Below are 21,160 nucleotides of genomic sequence, written 5' to 3'. Positions count from 1 at the left end.
CTACTAGAAGTACCCAGTACAGGTCAACGAAGTACACATAGTAGTATCTTTAATCCCATTCTGGTTCTCTGATCCAAGTCAATTCAAATATAGTATATTAATACTCACAGTTTAAGAGAAGTACCATGGTTTATAAAGGGCTCTCGGAATAAATAGTATATTGACCAGTTGACTGTTTCCCCAGAAGAAATGCGACTCGCCAAGATCTGACGCACGGACCAGCAACTTTCCCTTCGCGCCTCCAAGAGAGACAGCTCAAGGTCTAGATGCTGTGACATCAAACATCTCAGTCATTGATATCTTACTCTTCCTTTTCTCAACCTCTCACATACACATAGCGCTACGCGCGCACTCTCATAATGTACAATCCTTATCAACGTGAGTTCCTCCCAGTCGTCGCTAGTAGCGGCGATGAAGAAAATGTCATGACCTGCCAAATACTAACTTTGCTCTTAGCTCCAGGTGGTTATGGTCGTCCGCCAGACTATGGCGCGTACCCAGGAGCCCCAGGCGCAGCACCGGGTATGGGTAAGTGATTTGCCTCTTCCCCTCAATGACCGTCAGGTAAAGCTAACTTCATTCAGCTCCTCCTCCAGGAATGGCTGCCCCCGGTACAGCGCCGCCGAACATGCAGCAAACGAATGCTCAACAGCCCGCCCGCCCCGGAGGCTTCCCTGCGAACTTTCAGCCGCCACCAAACATGCCTAACATCAACTTCTCCGCTCCGGTGATTCGACTGGGTACTTCAGGTCCCGCGAAGCCTGCGGGCCCGGAAATGGGTCGGGAACGTGGACCAGAGGGACCTGGACGACGAGCTGGCCTTGGATCCTCTAATATGGAGGGCTCACGCCATCATGCTCGTGATGCGATGATGCAGCTCCAGCCACCTACGAGAGACGAGATCGTGCGCACACTTTTTGTTGGTGGTATTACCGAGGGCCTTGGCGGTGATGATGGCATTGAGCAGATTCTGCAGTCTGCAGGTCAGCTAAGACGATGGATCCGTGCTACCGATGCCGATGAGAAGCCCTGCCGGTTCGGATTTGCCGAATTCGATGACCCGGAGAGTCTGGAGGCGGCAGTCGAGGTGCTCCAAGATATTGAGATTCCTGTCAAGCGCCAGGAGCCACGTGCTGAGGGAGAGGAGGAGCGGGAAGTGGAAAAGAGTGCTCTTTTGGTAAGTTTTACTACATTACTCCCTTTTTGAAATATATAACGAGGTACAGTACTAATTCTCAGTCTAGGTGGTAGTAGATGAGAGCACAACGAAATACTTGGAGCAATTCAAGGAAAGTCGCTCTGATCGTGACCCGGAAGAAATCCAAGCACGCTTCGATGAAGCTCGTGGTGTCTTGAAGAGAGTTCTCAATGGCCTTTTCTACCCGGAAATTCCTATTAAGAAGGAGGATAATTCTGCAGTTGACCAGCAAGATGATATTGAGATGAAGGACGGTGAGATCACCAAGGATGGTGAAGTTGTCACCATTCCAATCACTGTCGAAGACGAATTGGCCGACATTCCCCCCCGAGATGCGTGAGAACGTGGCCAAGGAGATTGCTGCCTTCCGTGAGCGTAGTAACCGCCGAGACATTGAACGACTGAAGCGGGAGGAAGAGATCGAGTCTATGGAGCGAGCTCGTAATGCTGGATCACGGTACAGTCGACTTGCCTCCCCTCCTGCCTCGGCTCCCAGTGGTCCCGCTGGTGGTGCAAACGGCATTCCTTTGGGTCCTCGTGACCGTGGAATGCCTAATGCTCCAGCTGGACCCAAGGGATTCGGCGTCCAGATTCCCAAGGACTACCAGAAGGGCGTGTCATTTGTGAATGGAGGTGCCGTCAATGGATCTCACGCCCACATTGATCGCGAAGATGAGGACTCGGACGTAAGTGACGAAGAGCTCGAACGTCGTCGTCAAGAAAAACGTGATGCCGAGGAAGAGAAACAATTCCTCGACCAGGAACGCCGGTGGCTCAATCGTGAGCGAAGCCGAACTGCTGCACTGGAGCGCGAGAAGAAACGTGACAAAGAAGAGGACGGTAATCTACAGGCTGCCCATGATGAAATGGAACAGCGACTTAAGGAATGGAACGACGAGACAGAGGCAAGTCGGAAGACTGCCGAGTACTACGCGGACCGTGGGGCCTGGCTTCGAAGCCGTGCAGCTTTCCGTTCTCGTGAGGCGAACCTGGACGACGCTGATCGTGCCGCCGAGGAGCGTGAGCGTGCCCAGACTGCCAAGAAGCAGGAGCAGGCGCGTGGTGCTGCGGACGACTTCCTTGCCCGCCAGGCTCAGGAGCTGGAGGCTCGCACACAAGCACCTCGTGAGCCCCAACGCTTCAAGCTGTCTCTTGGAGCTGCCGCACAAAAGGCACAGGCCGCAACCACTCGTCGTACCGCAGCCGAAGTCGAAGGTCTACTGGAAGATGAGGAAGAGCCTGCTAGCACTACTCGCCGTCCTCTCATCCCGATCAAATTCGACACTGCCGCCGAAGCAGCGGGTCTTTCCGAAGAGGAGCGAGCCCAGGCGGCACGCCAACTGGCTCAAGAAATCCCCAACGAGAAGGAGGGGCTATGGAAGTGGGAGATCAAGTGGGAGTTTGTGGACGAGGCAGTCCTCCGCGACCAGATCAAGCCTTTCGTGGAGAAGAAGATTGTCGAGTATCTGGGTGTCCAAGAGCAGATGCTAGTGGATGTTGTGGAAGAGCATGTTCGCCAGCATGGATCTCCCCAGGAACTGGCAGACCTGCTTGCAGAGGTGAGTTTACTCTTGTGTCTGTTGTTCCCTTATAATAACGCTAACTTTAATTCTACAGGCTCTGGACGAGGAGGCCGAAGTGCTGGTTCGCAAGTTATGGCGGATGCTAATCTTCTTTTCGGAAAGCGAGAAGCGTGGATTGTCAGCATAGTGACATGATACTGCGCCATGTCGATCAGAGTATACTATGAACTATGTCCTGTCTATCAAGCTTAGCTTAACTCAAAACGCGAAGAGCCGCAATGCACAATTGTATCATAACTTCAAGTTGTTCAATGGGTCCAATCTTAAAACATCTCTGATATATCCACTTAAAGCCAGAAATATTCCAGATCCAATCTACATCCATATCTATTTCATGCATGTATTTAGGGGAAATTCAACCCCAGATAACCCGGAGGTGCTCCGACGTTCGTCCCCGCGTTGTTATTGGTGGAGAAACCCATTTCCCCGTCTCCCGTATTAATCCTCCAATCAAATCCACGGATTTGCGGAAACGGAGACGCGGAGTGAGGGGCGAGGGCAAATGTTCCATCGAGCGCGGGGGTTACAAGAGACTATATACGGGCCCAGAGTCGCAATTTCTTCCGCTTTGTCTTTCGAATCTTTTGTTCCATTCTTCAAACTCTTATAATCTCTTTTCTCTGTTCTTTTTGGTGAAAACATCACCATCTCATATACATTGAACTTGCAGCTGCATCGTCTACATACCTCGGATATCGTGGTTTCTGGCATTGCATTTGCAAATTAAGAGAACCGTGTTCAAATATTGAAAGATTGTTCTAGTTGTCCACCGCCACCATGGTTAAGATCACTGGCTTCACTACACGCGACGTGAGGTTTCCGGTATGTCATCTCACTTCTTATGCATCATGAAGACGATGTGCGGATCTAGTCTCTGACAACCTTCCAGACCTCCCTCGACAAGACTGGCTCTGATGCCATGAATGCAGCGGGTGACTACTCCGCCGCCTACTGCATCATCCACACAGACTCCGACTTCAAGGGTCACGGCATGGTACGTATAACACTCACCTACACCAACCGATCCAAAACACCGGTAGTCACATAAAGAAGGACAATTATCTGACATAAAGCATATAGACCTTCACAATTGGCCGTGGTAACGAGATCGTCTGCGCTGCCATCTCCCTCATCACTCCTCTCATCATCGGCAAAGACCTCGACGAGTTAACAGCCGACTGGGGCAAGACATGGCGCTACCTCGTCTCAGACAGCCAGCTCCGTTGGATCGGTCCCGAGAAGGGTGTCATCCACCTTGCCCTTGGTGCTGTCGTTAATGCTCTCTGGGATCTCTGGGCCAAGACCCTCGGTAAGCCTGTCTGGCGCATTGTCGCTGACATGACTCCCGAGGAGTTCGTCCGCTGCATTGATTTCCGTTACATCACCGATGCCATTACCCCCGAAGAGGCCTTGGAGATGCTGAAGGAGGTTGAGGGTGGCAAGCAGGAGCGTATTAAGGAGGCTGAGGCTAGCAAGGCCGTTCCGGCTTACACTACCAGTGCTGGCTGGTTGGGATACCCTGAAGATAAGTTGAAGAAGCTTCTGAAGGAGAGTGTGGAGCAAGGATACAGACATTTCAAGTTGAAGGTTGGTGGAAACCTCGAGGACGATAAGAGCCGTTTGAGAATTGCACGAGAGGCTATCGGTTATGATAAGGGTAATATTCTTATGGTCGATGCCAACCAGGTATGTGTTACGTTGTGGATGGTCAGCGTTTGAGAACAATCATGCTAACTGGATGAATAGGTTTGGTCCGTCCCTGAGGCTATCACTTGGATGAACGAGCTGGCCGAGTTCAAGCCCTGGTTCATTGAGGAGCCTACCTCCCCCGATGACATCCTCGGCCACGCTGCTATCAAGAAGGCTCTGGAGAACACACCTCACGGAACTGTCGGTGTTGCCACCGGTGAGATGTGCCAGAACCGTGTCATCTTCAAGCAGCTGCTGCAGGCTGGTGCTTTGACTGTCCTTCAGCCTGATGCTTGCCGTGTTGGTGGTGTCAACGAAGTCTTGGCTATCTTGCTCTTGGCTCGCAAGTTCGGTGTTCCCATTGTGCCTCACTCTGGTGGTGTTGGTCTGCCAGAGTACACACAGCACTTGAGTACCATCGACTATGTCGTTGTTACCGGTAAGAGGAGTGTTCTGGAGTACGTGGACCACCTCCACGAGCACTTTGTTCACCCATCTAGCGTTAAGGATGGATACTATGTCACTCCTATGGAGCCTGGCTACAGTGTTGAGATGAAGGCTGAGAGTATGGATGCTTTTGCTTTCCCTGGTGAGGAAGGAAAGAGTTGGTGGCGCTCTGAGGAGGCCAAGACCATCTTGGAAGGCCCTCGTGTCGTATAAAAATTTTAAATGTCGATATCTCTGTGTGATTTCATGTTAATAGCTTTATCAAAATGTATATGATTCAGATGATCTTTATTTCATTGTGCTGGGTTCACTGTGCAAGACCCAGCTGCGGTAAAAAGTACATATATGATACATCAAATTGGGTGGCATTTGCCCTACCCTAAAAATACAATAACACTTGGACAAACTGGCGTCAGTAGGCCAGTTCTTGGGAGGCTGTAGAAACGAGTCTGCCTCATATTCGGATCTGCAAATGACGCAAATGCAATCCGAGTCTAGGAGCCCTCTGGCAAGAGAACTATGCAATAATGCAATATGAATCGATGACATGGTATCAAATAACTTGGATACAAATCAACGCCATTGGATGCCGAAAAGCTTCATTGAGCTAGCAACGCTAGTCTTCTCCACAGCTTTCTCAAGAATGACTCGAGAGTGGCCCTTCACATCCAACGCAAGCAGCTGGTATTCCCACTCGCTCTGATCCAGAGGCTTGATCAGGTGTACAAAGACGATACCCGAGTTAAGAGGACCTTCGACCTGTGAAGAGTAAGTATAGTCTCTACACAATGCGACGCAATTTACATACGTGGAAGTTCATGCGAAGATGCTCGCGGCCCAAACGGTCCTTCTCAACAGCCGTCCTATATGATTATTAGTCCACTTTTCCCAGCGAAAATAATACAAGTCCTAACTCACGCAATAGGTCGATGCCGCGCCCATTTGCTTGAGGTATTTTCACCAAACGCCTTAATTTCTCGTGGGTCGCCAAGAAGCTTTGTGCACCGCGCATCGTCCTTGATACGATCAACTGCCTTTTCGAATTGCCATGTCCGACTGTTCGGTGAGATAACGTCCTGCCATAAGATAGTAAAGACACCGCCCTAGAACAAATGATGTGTTAGAATTTCTTCATTCTCAAGCCTTGGAAGGAGTCCACAATTTGACCGAGGCGCCATACCGTCAACACCACACCTGCTATCACAATGAGAAAGTTGAATGACTGCTGTGTAGCCCGTGAAAACTTCTCTCCACCACTCAACTCGCCCCACTCATATCGTCCATCGTCGGAGAGTACTGTGATGTTCCTCCGCTTCTTAGTCGTGCTGCTCGATTTGCTCTGTGTGGCGTATAGACGAGCAATTCCGGATATAGGATATGGCCGAAGTGCCAGTGGGGCTCTTGGAGAGACTCGTAACAGGGCACGCGTGTACTGGGGATTCATATTGGCTGTACTGGACTGCTTCAAACTTGAAGACGAAGATGAACAAATTCGCGATAACGATAGGCGGCCTCACGTGCTTTCATCAAAATTACAGTATTGTAAATTTGTAACATGAGTGGCGTTGCTACATTTTGTGATTTTTGTCTTATTTTAGTACTTATAAGTTGAGAAATAATGCTGATCAGATGATTGATTTTTTTAATTCTTTCTATTTTGAGTAGGTTATCGTTTAACCTGTAAAACCAAGCCAATGTACAGTTTTTATATCATGAACCTTGGAAGTGCCTCTGAATATCTCCATACTTAAGGAAGCCCAAGCCCCACCGCCCAGGGTCTGTAACCGGCGAAATTACACCAGGAACAGCACTGTGATTCCCGACTCCGACCACGTTCGCCGTTCCTAATAACATCATTTCGGCAACTTTCTTCACTCCAGACCCAACTCTTCTCTCCTAATTCATACATCTTTCACCATGAGTGCCTCCAAGGCGCAGTCTCAAAAAATCTTTGAGAAGCTAAAGTTGAAGCCCGCAAATAAGGTGCGCTCTCTTTCGCCCCGCGCCCGTCCCGCCGTGAACGGTGTATTTTGGCCATTGATCGCTGACATGACTTCCACCAATAGGTCTGCTTCGACTGCAGCTCTAAGAATCCTACCTGGTCATCGGTCCCTTTCGGTATCTATCTGTGTCTTGATTGCTCGTCTAATCATCGCAATCTCGGTGTCCACATCTCCTTTGTTCGATCCACAAATCTCGACCGTATGTATTTGATTAGAAGTCGCGAATCTTCATGTCTCTGCGCTCTGTAAGTGGACATTGGTTAACATATATAATATAGAATGGCAATGGGAGCAACTGCGGGTGATGAAGGTTGGTGGAAATGAGTCTGCGACTAAATACTTCCAGTCACACGGCGGATCTGCCGCGCTGGCAAGTAAGGATGCCAAGGTCAAGTACACATCCAATGCGGCCGTCAAGTACAAGGAAGAATTGAAGAGGCGAGCTGCGGTTGATGCGCAACAGTGAGTGATCCCTATTTTTGTCTTGTTCAGTTGATGGTTTGAACAAGAGTCCTAAACGATGCGCCTTTTAGGTACCCCGAGGAGGTTGTCATCACTGATCTTCCTGCTGGCACCCCCTCCGATGGCTCGGCTACCCCTGCTGGAGAAGACGACGATTTCTTCTCTTCATGGGACAAGCCCTCGATCAAGCGCCCAAGTAACCCACCCTCCCGTACCGGCACGCCACCCGTTGTGAGCCGCACCGGATCCCCCTTTTTGACCGCCAACTCCAATGGCTCCCGCTCAAAGTCTCCATTGTCTGGATCTGAGGAGAAGTCTGCGTCACCTGCTCCCGCCCCGGCTGCTATCCGTGCCAACGCTGCTGCGAAGAAGACTGCCATTGGTGGCGGTGCCAAGAAGGGAAGCGTTCTGGGAGCCAAGAAGGCCCCTAAGCTTGGAGCGAAGAAGGTCGTCGCTAGTGAGATTGATTTTGACGAGGCTGAGCGGAAGGCTAAGGAGGAGGCCGAGCGTATTGAGAAGCTTGGATATGACCCTGAGGCTGAGCAGGCCGAATCTGCTGCTAAGTCTACTGCTGCGGCGCCAATTGCCGCTCCTACCCCAGTCAGCCCCAACCGGGGTGGGTTCGGTGCTACCAGCAAGACCCACGAGCGCAACTCCAGCGATGTTGAGCGACTTGGCATGGGAATGAACAGACTTGGCTTCGGTCAGGTCGCCAAGCCTGCAGCTCCCAAGAAGCTTGCATTTGGTGCTGTTGGCTCTAAGTCTCCGGTCGATGGTGAGTTGTCGTACAATAATGCTGCCCTGAAGAATAATTACTAATGCACATTTTAGAGGAGGAACTTACTCAAACTCGAACCCGATTCGGTCAACAGAAGGGTATCTCTTCTGACGAATTCTTTGGACGGGAACGCTTTGACCCTAATGCCCAGGCTGAGGCTAAGCAACGACTTACAGAGTTTGATGGCGCTACCTCTATCTCTAGTAATGCTTACTTCGGCCGGCCCGAGGATGAACTCGCTGCAATGGATGATGGCTACGGAGACCTTGAGAACGCCGCCAAGGACTTTGTCCGTCGATTTGGCATCACGGCAGGAGATGATATCGAGAACCTGTCGCACCTAGTTGGCGAGGGAGCTACGAAGCTTCAAGGTACGTTCTCAACATTGCTTACCCGAAAACTGCTGGTTCAACTGTTCTGACTTTCAATCCATAGGTGCTATTCGCAACTACCTTAACTCCTAGATGTCTCTTTTGTTTTTTATCGCTCTATATCACCCGTTTTGTTACTTTCAATACTTAGCAAGCCCGATTGATCCCCCAACATGCCAGTGATGTGTGACGTGTATCTTGTGCGCAAACCTTCTCGCTATCATCCTTTCCAATTTCTTTCCTTTGTCCCATCTTTCAAAATCCTGGTCAGTGGTAGCTGGTCCAAGAAGAATTGGTGAAGTCGTGGTCTGGTGTGCCGCGATGGTGGATTGACAATATCTCTGACCTTTCCCTATGTCCTCACGCATTTTGCAGCAACGTAAAGATGAGTCAAGGCTTTTTCTTCTATTTTGTTATTATTTTCCATGAGTTTTTCCATTTTTATCTTTGTTCGGATTCCGAGTTAATGCAGAAAGTTTACGGATTTGCAACATCGCATTTATACAAGAAATAAAGACAACATCAATAGCATCTTCTAGACATTTTTTCCTCAACAAAAACTAACGTGAAGGTTCATGATAATATGATTTGAACTTGAAGCCCGGTCTGAAATTCTCACTATCTCAAAATAATATACGTATATTATCAAGTCCTAAGATTTGAATACTTAAGGGCTACTAGTGCTACTAGTACTGACTCGGAAAGAGGGTATAATCCTCCCCTGGGCATATTTACTAGACTCTATACAACTTGAATTTGAACACTAGGTCATCCACTATGCACCAGATGCCGTGTGGCTTATATGCGGGCAAAAAGTGGATACTAAGCACCGCTTTAGGCTTAGTGGATATCATTATTACCGAGAAACAATATCTGAAAAAGGCCACCCGTTCCCTTTTTGTTCTTCTTCCATTACATCTTTCTCTCACATTCTTTCCCTGCTCTGCGTCACTGCAAGAGAAATCACCGCCAAGGCTTCTTCACAAAGTCTTCAGCCCACTAAAGCCTTCCCTACAAGACTGACGACTAGACCTATGGAATTCACCTTGATCATTTCTAGTTCTTGTTTACACTGACTCTTAGCAGAGAAGACGGGATGAAAGGTAGATGTTGGTCCATCTGAACATCCATTGGTCATGGCATCCTGAATCATCCTGAACATCACTGTCCATGTGTTTGGGCTATTGAATCTTGTTGAGATTAATATTGTCAAAAAGCCAAGGTGGTGTACTGGAAGTATGCGGGTAGCCACACTCTTCTGGGTGCCTTTCGAAGGGGCGCGATCCGGGTTCAAATCCCGGCCTTGGTAAATATTTTTTTTTCTCCTGATGTGGCAACTACCATACAAACATTCGGGGCCCGAGAATGCAAAGCAGATATCAAAAAGCCAAGGTGGTGCAAATGGTAGCATGCGGTTAGGCACACCCTTCTGGGTGCTTCGAAAGAAGGGCGCGATCCAGGTTCAAATCCTGGCCTTGGCAAACCTTTTCTTCTTCTTTTTGCTCTCTCTCCCTCTCCGGTTGCGTCATCTCCAATGGTCGTTCCACATGGTTTATATAGTAATATCCGACGAATGCGAGTCTCTCATGCTCTAATCGATGACTCGGAATCACTAGAATACTAAATGACTTTTATTATCAATATTACAGTAAGATTTACTCATTTTCCATTATCAGCTTGGATTAGAGAAAAAAAACAATCATAGATTAAACTTCGAGTATCCGAAAATGGCTACTACTACTACTAGTACATGTAGTAGCCAAGGTTAGGCATATCTGGACATACATGTATGATATGGATTACTACTTACTAGGTAAAATTTAAAGCTGTGCATTTGAATATGTATGATTTCTGCTCTTGCCTTAAGCGCCTACTAGTAGTCGTTGTCCTACTAGGTATCTTCAAGTTCTAAGGGTTGATTGCGCCTAGTCGTCAATCCCTTCTCATGTTGGCTCTTGAGCATGTACCTATGCACCTGTGCATGAATTCTCAGCTAGGAAAAGTCATGGTATCTTGAGAATTATTCAAATGTTATATCCTCAAGTGCTGGAGACTATATGTCAACTTCTTAGGGCTATTGTTCTGGGCCAATCAAGATGCGCCCATTGGCTTCTTCCCACTTACATCCGTTGTCATGTCCGTCACATTTCTGCAACATGCATGGGGTCATCATGCGGAGAACGCTCCGGCTACGCAAGGCACCATGTAGCTCAAGTGCTTTCTTCAGGTTTCAGAACGCTACTAGCGCCACCCGTGCCCAGGTGGACGCCATGGCCGAGTTGCCTGTTTTGGTCCGGCAATTACTCCATACTTTTTACTCCACATTTTCGAAACCTTTCTTATGCACAGCCAAGAATTTATGTGCCTTCTTGTGCCGTGAAGAATATCCTGAACAACTTAGTCATTGCCAGTCTACACTAACTTTCTCGCTTTGCATCAGGGGTTCATTTCCGAGTGTCGATCGATCCCCTGCGGTGAAGAGTCCGAGAATCCCCTTTCGAACATGATGTCTAATAGAAGTGACTGCACCGAAGAGGTTTCTCCAGCAGTTGATACGGCTATGTCACCGTGGAGAAAGGGTGAACTGTTGACTGTCTCCAGGGCCCGCGCTCGTGCTGTCCTATAAAGACTTTGGAATTGCCCTGTCCAATGTAAACCAGACATCAAGCTCAAGATCCATAACAATGAAATACACTCTGTTGGTCACAGCCACCGCTGGGCTGGCCCTCGCTGCGCCTCATGCCCACTCTAAGCGGGACTCAACCTTTGTTTGTACGTGTAGATGCCACCATGACCGACCTCAAACTAATACTCTCCCTAGGGTTTGGTGCAAGTGAATCTGGAGCGGAGTTTGGCAGTGAAGATATTCCGGGAGTATTAGGAACTGACTATATTTGGCCGGACACTTCGACTATTCAAACACTGATTGATGATGGCATGAACATCTTTCGGGTACCATTCCTTATGGAGCGGTTGGTCCCCAATTCATTGACCTCAAGTCCAGACGCGACATATTTAGCAGACCTTGAGAGTGTAAGCTTTTCTCCGCTAGAACTCTTGCCCAGGACCTAGGTAGGATCGTACTCATGCTCATCATTTTAAAGACAGTGTCATACATCACTTCTGCTGGCGCACATGCTATCGTCGATCCTCACAACTATGGAAGATAGTTAGTTGATACCCTCTCCTTTTTCAATTGGGAGCTTTACTCATAGACGAATTTGAATAACAGCTATGGAAATATTATCAACTCCACGAGCGACTTTGCTGCGTTTTGGACGACAGTGGCATCGCAGTTTGTATCGAATGAGAACGTCATCTTCGACACAAGTAAGGATCCATCATCAAAACCTCACTGGCCCATCTCCTTCTGCCACTAACATATGCAGACAACGAGTTCAACACTGAAGATCAGACCCTGGTCCTGAACCTCAACCAGGCTGCCATTAATGCCATCCGAGCTACTGGAGCCACATCCCAGTACATTTTCGTGGAAGGGAACTCATGGAGTGGTGCCTGGACTTGGACAGAATACAACACTAACCTTGTCAACTTGACCGACCCCAACGATAAACTTGTCTATGAGATGCACCAGTATCTCGACTCAGATGGATCTGGCACATCCGACGTATGCGTCAGCACGACCATCGGACAGGAACGTGTCGAGTCAGCAACAGAGTGGCTTCAAACCAACGGGAAGCTTGGGTTCTTGGGCGAGTTCGCCGGAGGTGCTAACTCTGTGTGTGACACGGCCATTACTGGAATGCTGGACTACTTGGAGGACAACAGTGATGTCTGGCTTGGAGCATCTTGGTGGGCTGCAGGCCCTTGGTGGGGCGACTATATCTTTTCCATGGAGCCACCGTCCGGCACTGCTTACGAGTACTACATTGATATCTTGTCTGCCTATTTCCCTGGCGGCTCAGGGGGGCTCTACGTCCACTTCTACTGCGGCATCTTCCAGTTCAACAACCACCACTACATCTAAGACGACAACAAGAGCAAGTACGACTACGACCACATCGGCGACTTCCACTGCAACAGCAGCTCATTATGCGCAATGTGGTGGTATTGGTTGGACTGGCGCGACGACTTGTGCCACTGGATATACCTGCAAGGTGCAGAATGCATATTATTCACAGTGTCTCTAAGTTCCAGGGCGAGAATATTCATAGGTACCGGCTGCCTACTATCGAGACGACACAGCAGCTATATTATGCACTTTATACGTGGCTCAATGACCCATGGACGGCTCAAAGAACGTGGAGCCCTGTTGTCTCAAACTCTTTTCTTGTCATATGTACTGAATTTAAGTGCTATCAAATAATTCTTTAGCGAATAAGTCGCAGAAATCCATAAGTCAATAAGCGCTTGGCCATGACAATAAAACCCATCTATTCAAGGTTGATTGGTTGATATTAACCTCTAAAAAGAGTCAATGGATTATATACAGGATATGGATGAATGGACGGAGCAAACTTGAACATGGCCAGAGGCAAGAATCAATAATAATAATTATTTCCCCTCGACTATCCAAAAAATGCTCCAAGTTGAGACAGTTTCTTCTTGATACTATATTTAAACACTCCAAAAACAAGCACTTCAATGATCACGCTTAGTAGACGGGGACCTTGAAAGCGGGGAACTCATAGGTCCAGGTGTCGTAGGAAGCCTTGTCAAAGACGCAGTCAAAGGTGGCATTGTTGCGCCACAGGGGGCGGCTGGGCCACTGGCAAAGACGCTGGACCTCACCCTCGTACTCGCCGGCGGTGACAGTGGCATTCAAGCGGGTAGGGGTAATGCCGTTCTCAACCCAGTCAATCATAGTCTGCATGTTGTCCTCGGGGTAAGGACCAGGCTGGAGGGAGTTTGTGGCACAGTGAGCAGCACCGGGGACGAGGTAAAGCTGGTACCAGTCACGGAGCTTGGTGAGGCTCTCCTTGGTGGTTGACTCTGGGTACATGATACCGCGAACAGACTGCCAGTAGTGAATAGACGAGGCAGTGGGGACACTAGGGTCGGATTCACCGTGGTAGTGAAGGAGCTTTCCGCCGTGAGATTGGAAGTCGGTAAGATCAGGGAGGGTAGTCTGGAGAGTATCCATATAGCGGACCATAGCCTGGTTCATCCAGCTGACCAGGGTATCGTATGTGACGCCGTCGAGGGTGTCAAGGTTATCGGCATCGGCGTTCAATTCAATGAACTTAGCAACGAACTCTCCGCCAGTAGAAGGAATATCCATCTCCCACTGCTTGGTGTCATTGTTGTACTCAGTCTCAGCATCAGTGTAAGAGGCACCAATCTGGTAAGATAGGTAGGCGCGCTCGCCCTTGGAGTTGTGAAGACCATCGATAATAGCCTGAGCAACAGCAACACCCCTAGCAGAGACAGTACCGTTCTGTGCAGGCTGGTAGGTGGTGCTAGAACCATCATCACGCTTACCAATGGAGCGCTTGCCAAAGTTGAATCCAAGCGAAGTGCTAACTTCGGCTGCGCAGTAGTAGGGCTCACCAATAATGTCAGTCAGGTTGAAATTAAGCTCACACAGATCAGAGCGAGAGATAACTCCATCAGTACGGCCATCGAGGGGGTCACAAGCAGTAATAGTGGCGTTGACGATCTTCTCAAGCTCGCAGGGAGGGGGGTAGTAAGCGAGTTCTTGTTCAACCTCAGCAGAGAAAAGATGGTTGACCTGCTGCTGGCCGTAACGGAAAGCCGGTGCGCCAGTGATGGCACCATCGTACTCCTCACCGTAGCGCTGGATTTGACTCATACCCTGGCGACCACCGTCAGAGCAACCTTCGTAGTAGGTGTAGATTTTGGAGTCAGATCCGTAGAATCCAGGAGTGATGTTCTTTCCAAGAATGGTCATTTCACCCAAGGCCTGGTAGCCGAACATGTAGATCGGGTCCCAATCAATAGATCCGTTGCCCGCGAGGAAAACCTCATCGACAGTCACACCGTCCAGGGCCCCGTAGCCTGCAGAGGTGGCACCTCCAACAGCACCGTAGGAAATTCCACCAGTCGACGTGGTAGAGAGAGAGTAGCCGAATCCACCAGCAACATAGAAGCGGTTTTTGTAGGCGGATGGCTCGGGGAACGCGTATTCAATGGTGACAGTGTCTCCTTTTCCAGGGTGAGTGTAGGCGACAGTAACATTGCAGTAAGTGCTGGAGTCGCTGGAAACTGTATTGACGGTAGTTGCAGAGGGGATCACATTGATACCGAGGAGAGTGCCATTCGAAGGCAGCGCAGCCTTGACATTGGCCAAGGTACAGACATCATCGAGAGATTTTGCGCTGGCAACTGCAGCGCCAGCGCTGGTGGCCAGAGAGACGGCCAATGAGGGACGCATCTCGAGAATGAGAATGGCAAGCAATCAGTAAAAGGAGAAAGAAAAGAGTGTGTTAATAAAATGCTGCAAAGAAAGACGAGATGAAGCTTGCTTGACATCCATTTTGATCTGCGAACCCCGATGCTTTTATAGACACGAGAGTCCTATACGCGTGCCGATCTTGCGACGCTCCAAATTGATTGATGTGTTGCTCATCAGTGTTACGACGACTCTCAGCACGGCCTAGCCCTGAAGATATTCATCAGGAGATTAGATCGGCCGTTTGAAGTAGAAGAAAAGTGGAGAAAATAAGAACGGGAACGGCGCTCATCATGCAGCTTCTTTAATGGAGTCAAGATAACCGGTTTTAAGTGGATTGTAGGTATGGTAAGATGAAAACCTTGAAATTGATCTGCCCTTTGGATCTAGATCTTCTTTTTTGGCATCCACATGTTCCTAGCTTCTTTCTTTGGCATTATTTCTCTCCCCCTCCCTCTCTCTATTGTAGTTTTGCACACTTTTTCCTTTTTTTTCTGTTTGATTTTTGGACTATGACATAATCTATAGGATCGTCAAAATGCCAGGGTCCTCTGGGCACGTACTAATAAGCCGCGTCATTCTGGACCCCAATTAGGCACCTGGGATATTAGAATTAGGAAAGATGATGAAATTAGTTCCAAGATTGGAAGGGTTCCCGGGGATTCTCCAACTTCTAAATGCAAATACGGAATATGATTTTACCGTAAAGTCTCGGCTATTTCCTAAATAAGCTTTCTCGGAAATAGTCTAATCGGACTCCTGAATACCACTTCACTCATTCCTCATACTGGTAGCACATACTTCTTATCTATTTCTTAGTGTTTTTAGTTCCGGCCCAGTGGCATAGTTGCGCTTGTTATCTTCTTATTTTATGCAAATTATTGAAATTCGCGGGATTGTACGGAAAGTAACGGACTGCGAAGTCGATAACTCACCGAAGAAACTTTAGCCAAGTGGGTCATACAATAGATCAAACACATGCTTTATCGGCGTGTGAAGAATGGATACGCGCGTCGTAAGGGATCCGTCATTTAAAAAGTCCACATATGCAGTTCTCGGGCATCACGCAAGGAACATTCAAGTTTGAAATATGGGTCCACTTACTCTCTAGTATGCTGCCTCTCCTATGTATGAAAGTAGATCCATGGGATAAGATTATATGCGATGGATGCATATCATAGTTGTATAGGTACTGCTACTACTACCTAGGTAGTAATAACATAAAAGCTATGATAATCCATACTACCTAGTAGGTGACAACCAATATTGATTCGCGTTCTCAATCCATCCATGGGTAACCCGTGTTTTATTTCGCCGAATGCCACGCTCCTATTTAGCCGAATTTATGCATAGTGGAGCTCCACGCTCATCCAATTGAGGAAAGCCCCACTCTTCGGGATCCGCGGATGGGAACAGGGGTCAATTTGACCGCCTCAGCCTCAAGCAGACGACGGAGCTATTGCTTCTCTCTGTTATGTACTATTTAAGCCTGCCCGAAGATACTCCGGAGTCCGGACTGTAGCGATATAGGAGAGGAATACTCAGTAAATTTATTTTCTTGGTTAGAAATTAACCAGATCTCTCAGTAATGGAGAGACAATTGTCTCAAAAACACGCTCCTCAAAACGCTTCTCTAGACACAAAGTGGACCAGGACAAGCAGCTGTTAACGGCATCCGCATAATTCGTCCCACTCTCCTTATATACCATTTCGACCAATCTTGATGCAGTTTCAAGCTTAGTGACGGGTATATCCCCATTTTCATCGTCTGGGTCTATCAACTTTTGTATAGACTTTCCAGTAGACAGCTCCACCAGCGCAAGCCCTAGTGGCAATAGACGATTATTCCCCGGAGGAGGTTGGTGAGGACCGTTATTTGGCCCTGTTGTTGAGCTCGTGTTAGAGCTGGAAAAGGACCAGGAGAGGTACATGCTGTCCAATAAAACCTTTCTCCCATCGCTGGCGGCAGCTAAGTAGACATCTGAGCTATCCCACCATGCTTTCAACCAATTATCATGGAATTGGATAACCCCGCATGCTAGACCAGTGGCAATATATAGACGATCTTGCCGACTGATATGCGACAGTACCTCGCGAAGAGATCTTTGTGGAATGGGGGTTGATAGGGTCTTCACGGCATGCATGGTGTATTTGACAGAAGCATCTAGCTCGTTCGATATAGATCCTATGCACTCTCGTCGCGTTTCATTGGGCCTGAAAACACAAAGTGATGTACAAAAGTCATGTATTGGTGGCGCTTCTTTAGACGGTTTCAATGACAGTGTTTCCCGCGCCGATGGTATGTCAAATTGAACTCTGCGCCGCTTTTGATTATTGGACACCGTATCTTCGTGTAATGACAAACTGGCAATTTTGACAATTTCCTCAACCTGCCAAGGCTCAAACTCAACCTCTGTCCAAGTCCAAAGGGAAGCTTGGGTTGTCTGGTTTGCGTTGGAAAAAATCATTTTGAATTGTGACTGGGTGTCGACCTCTCGATCGAAGTACTCATCGGTGCTGTCCAACGGGTTTGTTTGCAATTGAATGTGGACACAATGCTGCTCTTTGCACGGACACTGCCAATAGTTTCCTCCAGTTATTGCTTTGAAGAGTCCTTGTGCATGCCTGCGAGCCTTTTGGTAGCGCTTTAGGAGGTAGTGCCAAGTCTGCCGTTTCTTCTTGTTATCTTCTCGAAGGTCGGACTGATCGATGAGCGTCTTCAAGACAGTATTAATTTCGGTGATTTTTGCGAGTAGGTCTTCATAAACGGCTCGGTCAAGGATCTTCCGAAGTTTCCAAATGTTCCATGCTTCCGTAACTGGGGACTGTTATTACAGAAAATCGGTATTAGTGTTAGCTCATAGCTTCAAGTTGAGAGGCACGACAACGAGGAAAGAACATAAGCTGACCTTCATATCATTTAATCCAATGTCAAGTTTTTGTGACAACCGTTCCAGCCTCTCAGAAAGCTCGCTGACATTGTCAATGTATACGTCGTAGTCTCGGTTGAGCTTCAAGCGAAGTCGTCGTTCTAGCTCCGGATCTTTCCATCCATTTCCCTTTGTGTCGCGTATCAGCTCGGAAACTTGATCTTCGTCATTCACCACGCCCTCCAGAGCCTGCGTCAATGTGTTCAAGAGAATCGCATATTGTGATCTTAGGCCAACTGAATAGCCTTTAAACTCCCGTCGGTAGCGCCTCAAGCCCTTGATCTTCTCTATACCACGAGCGTAGGCATCGATTTGGTTCACAAATAATGGCAAGATTGCAAGAGCAAGACCGGCCGCTTCAATACCGGTTACCATGCCTCCTGTTAATTCTGTCGATTCGAGATTTTTCAGAAGGGCGAAGAGGGGTCTCAGCTGACTATTTGTTTCTCAGCCCCGTGCTTACTTTGCCCCGCACTAACAGCCGCATGGATCATGATAGGCGTACCTCAGAATCTCATCTTGAAAATAATTCTGCTCACCTTGAAAGAATTCGAGCAGTCTTCAGGTATCGAATAGATACACAAGATGGCAACAATATCAGAACTGGTGCAGAATTGTTTCGCCCAGTTCAACTCGTTAATCAAATCAGAGCTGCTTGTGGATTGCACCGAGGTTTCCTTACAGGATTGGAGGGATGAGCTGGGTCGACTTCGTGTGTGGGCAGCAAATATCGGTGCTCATCAAACCCGTCAATCCTCACTAGACTACCGCCTGAGAGATGCCTCCCATATCAAAAGTCAAATAGTAGTGCTCTTGGGTCAGGTACAAGAGCTACTAACTGATCTGGAGGATGTACTTGAGGAGCAGGACGATGAAGGATCCCAAATTCATGACTCTGAATACATTGATGACGTCTCAGAGAGTGAGCCCTCCATGTCGGAGATCCAGGAGATTCATGAAGGCCTTGTTGACACAATAGGGCAACTCTACCAAATGTCCATGCTCATCCGTAAACCATCCCAGCACGATCGCTTGGTTGGTACAGAGAAGGCAGACTCTGAACCATTTCAATTTTGGGCTAAAAGTCATACATCTGAAAAATATCCAAATGCGGATCCACTGGCCATCGATCGCATCAGCTCTGCAATGGCGCGACAACGGGCTGTGCTCAAATACAGAGAGCGGCATCATGAAAAGTTAGGCAAGGGAATTGACCCTGAAGGTGATGGCAAATCAACAGTGCTATCGGAAACGGTAGTGACGGATGTATTCAAAGAGATTCCGGGCCAAATAAGCGACTTGATCTCCGAGGCTGGTGTATCTGAAACCTCATATGGAGGTACCCTCCTCGAGGGTACTGGTTCAGATGCACCGAAGATACCACCGCGTCCGAAAGGGGCAGAGAATGGACCTTTCGAGTGTCCTTATTGCTTCTATATTATTACCGCTAAAGACAAGAAGTCATGGGCGCGACACATTTTCCGCGATCTCATGCCATACGTCTGTATCTTCCCTGAATGTCCGACACCAAATAAGCTCTATGAGAGTCGTCGACAATGGCATCATCACATCACGCAAGCACATGTCAATTCGACAGCTCAAAAGGATAACTATGACTGCTCTATCTGCAGAAGAGATTCTCTTCCGATGTCCAACTTTCAGAAGCATGTAGGTCAGCACCTAGAAGAGCTTGCGCTCTTTCTGTTACCGCGAACAGACTCAGACTCAGATGAGGATGAGAATGGAGACACCGATGAAGAAAAAGAAGGCAACAGTACCGATGAAAATGCCAGTGAGGCATCTGTCAACGGATATCTGGAAGAGGATCTTACAGAGAACCCCGATATCACTGATAGTGCGGAGGTACTCTCTGAGTCCAACCATATCGACGACACGCTATCAGAAGAACTGCGGAATCAGAGCGAAGATCGCCCTTCTCCGATAATGGAATACTCTAGCGACCCATTTTCCATCGTCATCGGAGCGGCAGCGAAGGCTGAGCAGGAGGAAAAATTCGCACATGATCGGGAAGTTGCGCGAGAAGCAATTATTATGGAAGAGAGGGAGCGCGTTTATAAAGATGAAGAGGCTAGAGCAAAAGAACTGGCAATCGCTGCTGAGGATATGTCTGCTCATACGACAGCGGAACTCTTCCCAGAGAATCACTCTGAAAAGTGGACAGAAAATGATCACCACCCCGAGTCCGAGTATACAGCAAAAATAACGAATACTACTGATTTGCACCGCGGGCGATCCACGGGTAGGACGAGCCCCGAGAATGGTGCTCACAACCCAACCGAGGACTCCGACGATGAAGTTGAGGATTTACTAGTAGATGGTTCACCCGCCACTCACACACGTAACGATCGGCAACTACCATCCAGTTCTATCTCTGCAGATGCTAACGAGTCTGATCTTCCTCGGAATCTATTGCCTGATCAGGGGAGCTCTATTGACCTCGACGATATGGAACAGAACAGGGATATTGAAAAGCAGCAAGAGGAGGTTGAGGACCTAAAAAGACATCTTGCCAAGCTCAGAGCAGTATCAGAGACTCGGGAAATGACTCGTGAGGAGGAAGAGGAGTATGAGAAATATACCTATGAAACTTTGGAGCGTGCAAGGCGTGTGGAGCAGCATGAGAGAGATTCAAAGAAGCGTGCGGCGCAAGGCAAAAAACCAAGCGAGGCGAAACTGAGGGAGCTCGAAGAAGGAGAGGGAACCAAACCGGAAGGAGATGGTGTAAACAATGATCTTGATCACGAGATGGCTCCAGAGATCGATCTGAAAACGGCGAGACAAGAAAGGGAGAAAATCAGGAAGAGAATTCTTGAAATGGAGGATAAGGAGAAAAAATCTGTTGAGGAATGGGAGATGGAAGAGGCCGAGAGGGCTAAAAGAGACCTGGAATTTCGAAATAGACTCCGCGATGAGCTGGGTTACGATGAGAAGGAGATCGATGAAATCCTCAACAAGAAGAGCCGCGATGAAGGAAAGAAAACAAATGAGAGAGACAAAGGGAAGAGTAAAGAGAATATTCTGGATATCGAGAAAAGGCAGAAGCTTGAAGAGGACTTTGACTCGAAACTTCGTCAAGCGGAAGCACATATTGCTAGGGTTATGCGTGACAGTCCGCCAAACCCTGAGGAAGAAAAAAAGCTTGAAGCAAAGAACGACTCCAAAGGGAAAAATGAAGAGGAGATTTTGGAAACCAAGACTATTTGGATCAAGGTATGTCAAGTATCAATATTTCATTTGGTTTACCCATGGACTATATTGACTGTTCTAGGTTCATCGTAAGCACTTACTCCCTGAAACTTTGATTG

At 48.1% G+C, this 21,160-nt stretch overlaps 8 protein-coding genes across 8 annotated transcripts; 5 read left to right on the top strand and 3 right to left on the bottom strand.

Annotated features, from left to right (window-relative positions):
- Positions 1-359: 359 nt before the first annotated feature.
- On the top strand, positions 360-2,908 carry N7483_006997 (uncharacterized protein; the record flags this gene model as incomplete). The annotated part of the gene is made up of 6 exons (XM_057090434.1): positions 360-378; positions 457-528; positions 585-1,177; positions 1,245-1,534; positions 1,578-2,757; positions 2,816-2,908. 6 exons carry the CDS (start codon positions 360-362, stop codon positions 2,906-2,908), a joined length of 2,247 nt encoding a protein of 748 aa, XP_056945175.1.
- Positions 2,909-3,558: 650 nt separating this feature from the next.
- N7483_006996 (L-fuconate dehydratase) lies at positions 3,559-5,130 on the top strand (the record flags this gene model as incomplete). The annotated part of the gene is made up of 4 exons (XM_057090433.1): positions 3,559-3,603; positions 3,671-3,775; positions 3,862-4,467; positions 4,528-5,130. 4 exons carry the CDS (start codon positions 3,559-3,561, stop codon positions 5,128-5,130), a joined length of 1,359 nt encoding a protein of 452 aa, XP_056945174.1.
- A 360-nt stretch (positions 5,131-5,490) lies between these two features.
- On the bottom strand, positions 5,491-6,361 carry tim21 (the record flags this gene model as incomplete). The annotated part of the gene is made up of 4 exons (XM_057090432.1): positions 5,491-5,676; positions 5,726-5,780; positions 5,836-6,020; positions 6,098-6,361. The coding sequence occupies 4 exons, from the start codon at positions 6,359-6,361 to the stop codon at positions 5,491-5,493; spliced, it is 690 nt and encodes a 229-aa protein (XP_056945173.1).
- A 473-nt stretch (positions 6,362-6,834) lies between these two features.
- Positions 6,835-8,624, top strand: N7483_006994 (ADP-ribosylation factor GTPase-activating protein; the record flags this gene model as incomplete). The annotated part of the gene is made up of 6 exons (XM_057090431.1): positions 6,835-6,900; positions 6,984-7,119; positions 7,199-7,382; positions 7,454-8,157; positions 8,214-8,531; positions 8,596-8,624. 6 exons carry the CDS (start codon positions 6,835-6,837, stop codon positions 8,622-8,624), a joined length of 1,437 nt encoding a protein of 478 aa, XP_056945172.1.
- Positions 8,625-11,215: 2,591 nt separating this feature from the next.
- Positions 11,216-12,519, top strand: egl2 (putative endoglucanase; the record flags this gene model as incomplete). The annotated part of the gene is made up of 5 exons (XM_057090430.1): positions 11,216-11,303; positions 11,353-11,564; positions 11,636-11,700; positions 11,764-11,861; positions 11,921-12,519. The coding sequence occupies 5 exons, from the start codon at positions 11,216-11,218 to the stop codon at positions 12,517-12,519; spliced, it is 1,062 nt and encodes a 353-aa protein (XP_056945171.1).
- A 627-nt stretch (positions 12,520-13,146) lies between these two features.
- On the bottom strand, positions 13,147-14,886 carry N7483_006992 (uncharacterized protein; the record flags this gene model as incomplete). The annotated part of the gene is made up of 1 exon (XM_057090429.1): positions 13,147-14,886. The coding sequence occupies one exon, from the start codon at positions 14,884-14,886 to the stop codon at positions 13,147-13,149; it is 1,740 nt and encodes a 579-aa protein (XP_056945170.1).
- A 1,580-nt stretch (positions 14,887-16,466) lies between these two features.
- On the bottom strand, positions 16,467-18,209 carry N7483_006991 (uncharacterized protein; the record flags this gene model as incomplete). The annotated part of the gene is made up of 2 exons (XM_057090428.1): positions 16,467-17,729; positions 17,814-18,209. 2 exons carry the CDS (start codon positions 18,207-18,209, stop codon positions 16,467-16,469), a joined length of 1,659 nt encoding a protein of 552 aa, XP_056945169.1.
- Positions 18,210-18,419: 210 nt separating this feature from the next.
- N7483_006990 (uncharacterized protein) lies at positions 18,420-21,134 on the top strand (the record flags this gene model as incomplete). Its single annotated transcript, XM_057090427.1, has 1 exon — positions 18,420-21,134. The coding sequence occupies one exon, from the start codon at positions 18,420-18,422 to the stop codon at positions 21,132-21,134; it is 2,715 nt and encodes a 904-aa protein (XP_056945168.1).
- Positions 21,135-21,160: the final 26 nt, after the last annotated feature.

This window comes from Penicillium malachiteum (genome assembly GCF_028827825.1).
Source record: "Penicillium malachiteum strain IBT 17515 chromosome Unknown utg000003l:1.0-4950554.0:1.0-4952489.0, whole genome shotgun sequence".
NCBI classification, from domain to species: domain Eukaryota; kingdom Fungi; phylum Ascomycota; class Eurotiomycetes; order Eurotiales; family Aspergillaceae; genus Penicillium; species Penicillium malachiteum.
The sequence above is the reverse complement of the archived record's forward strand: the minus strand, read 5'-3'. Positions and strand labels throughout refer to the sequence as shown.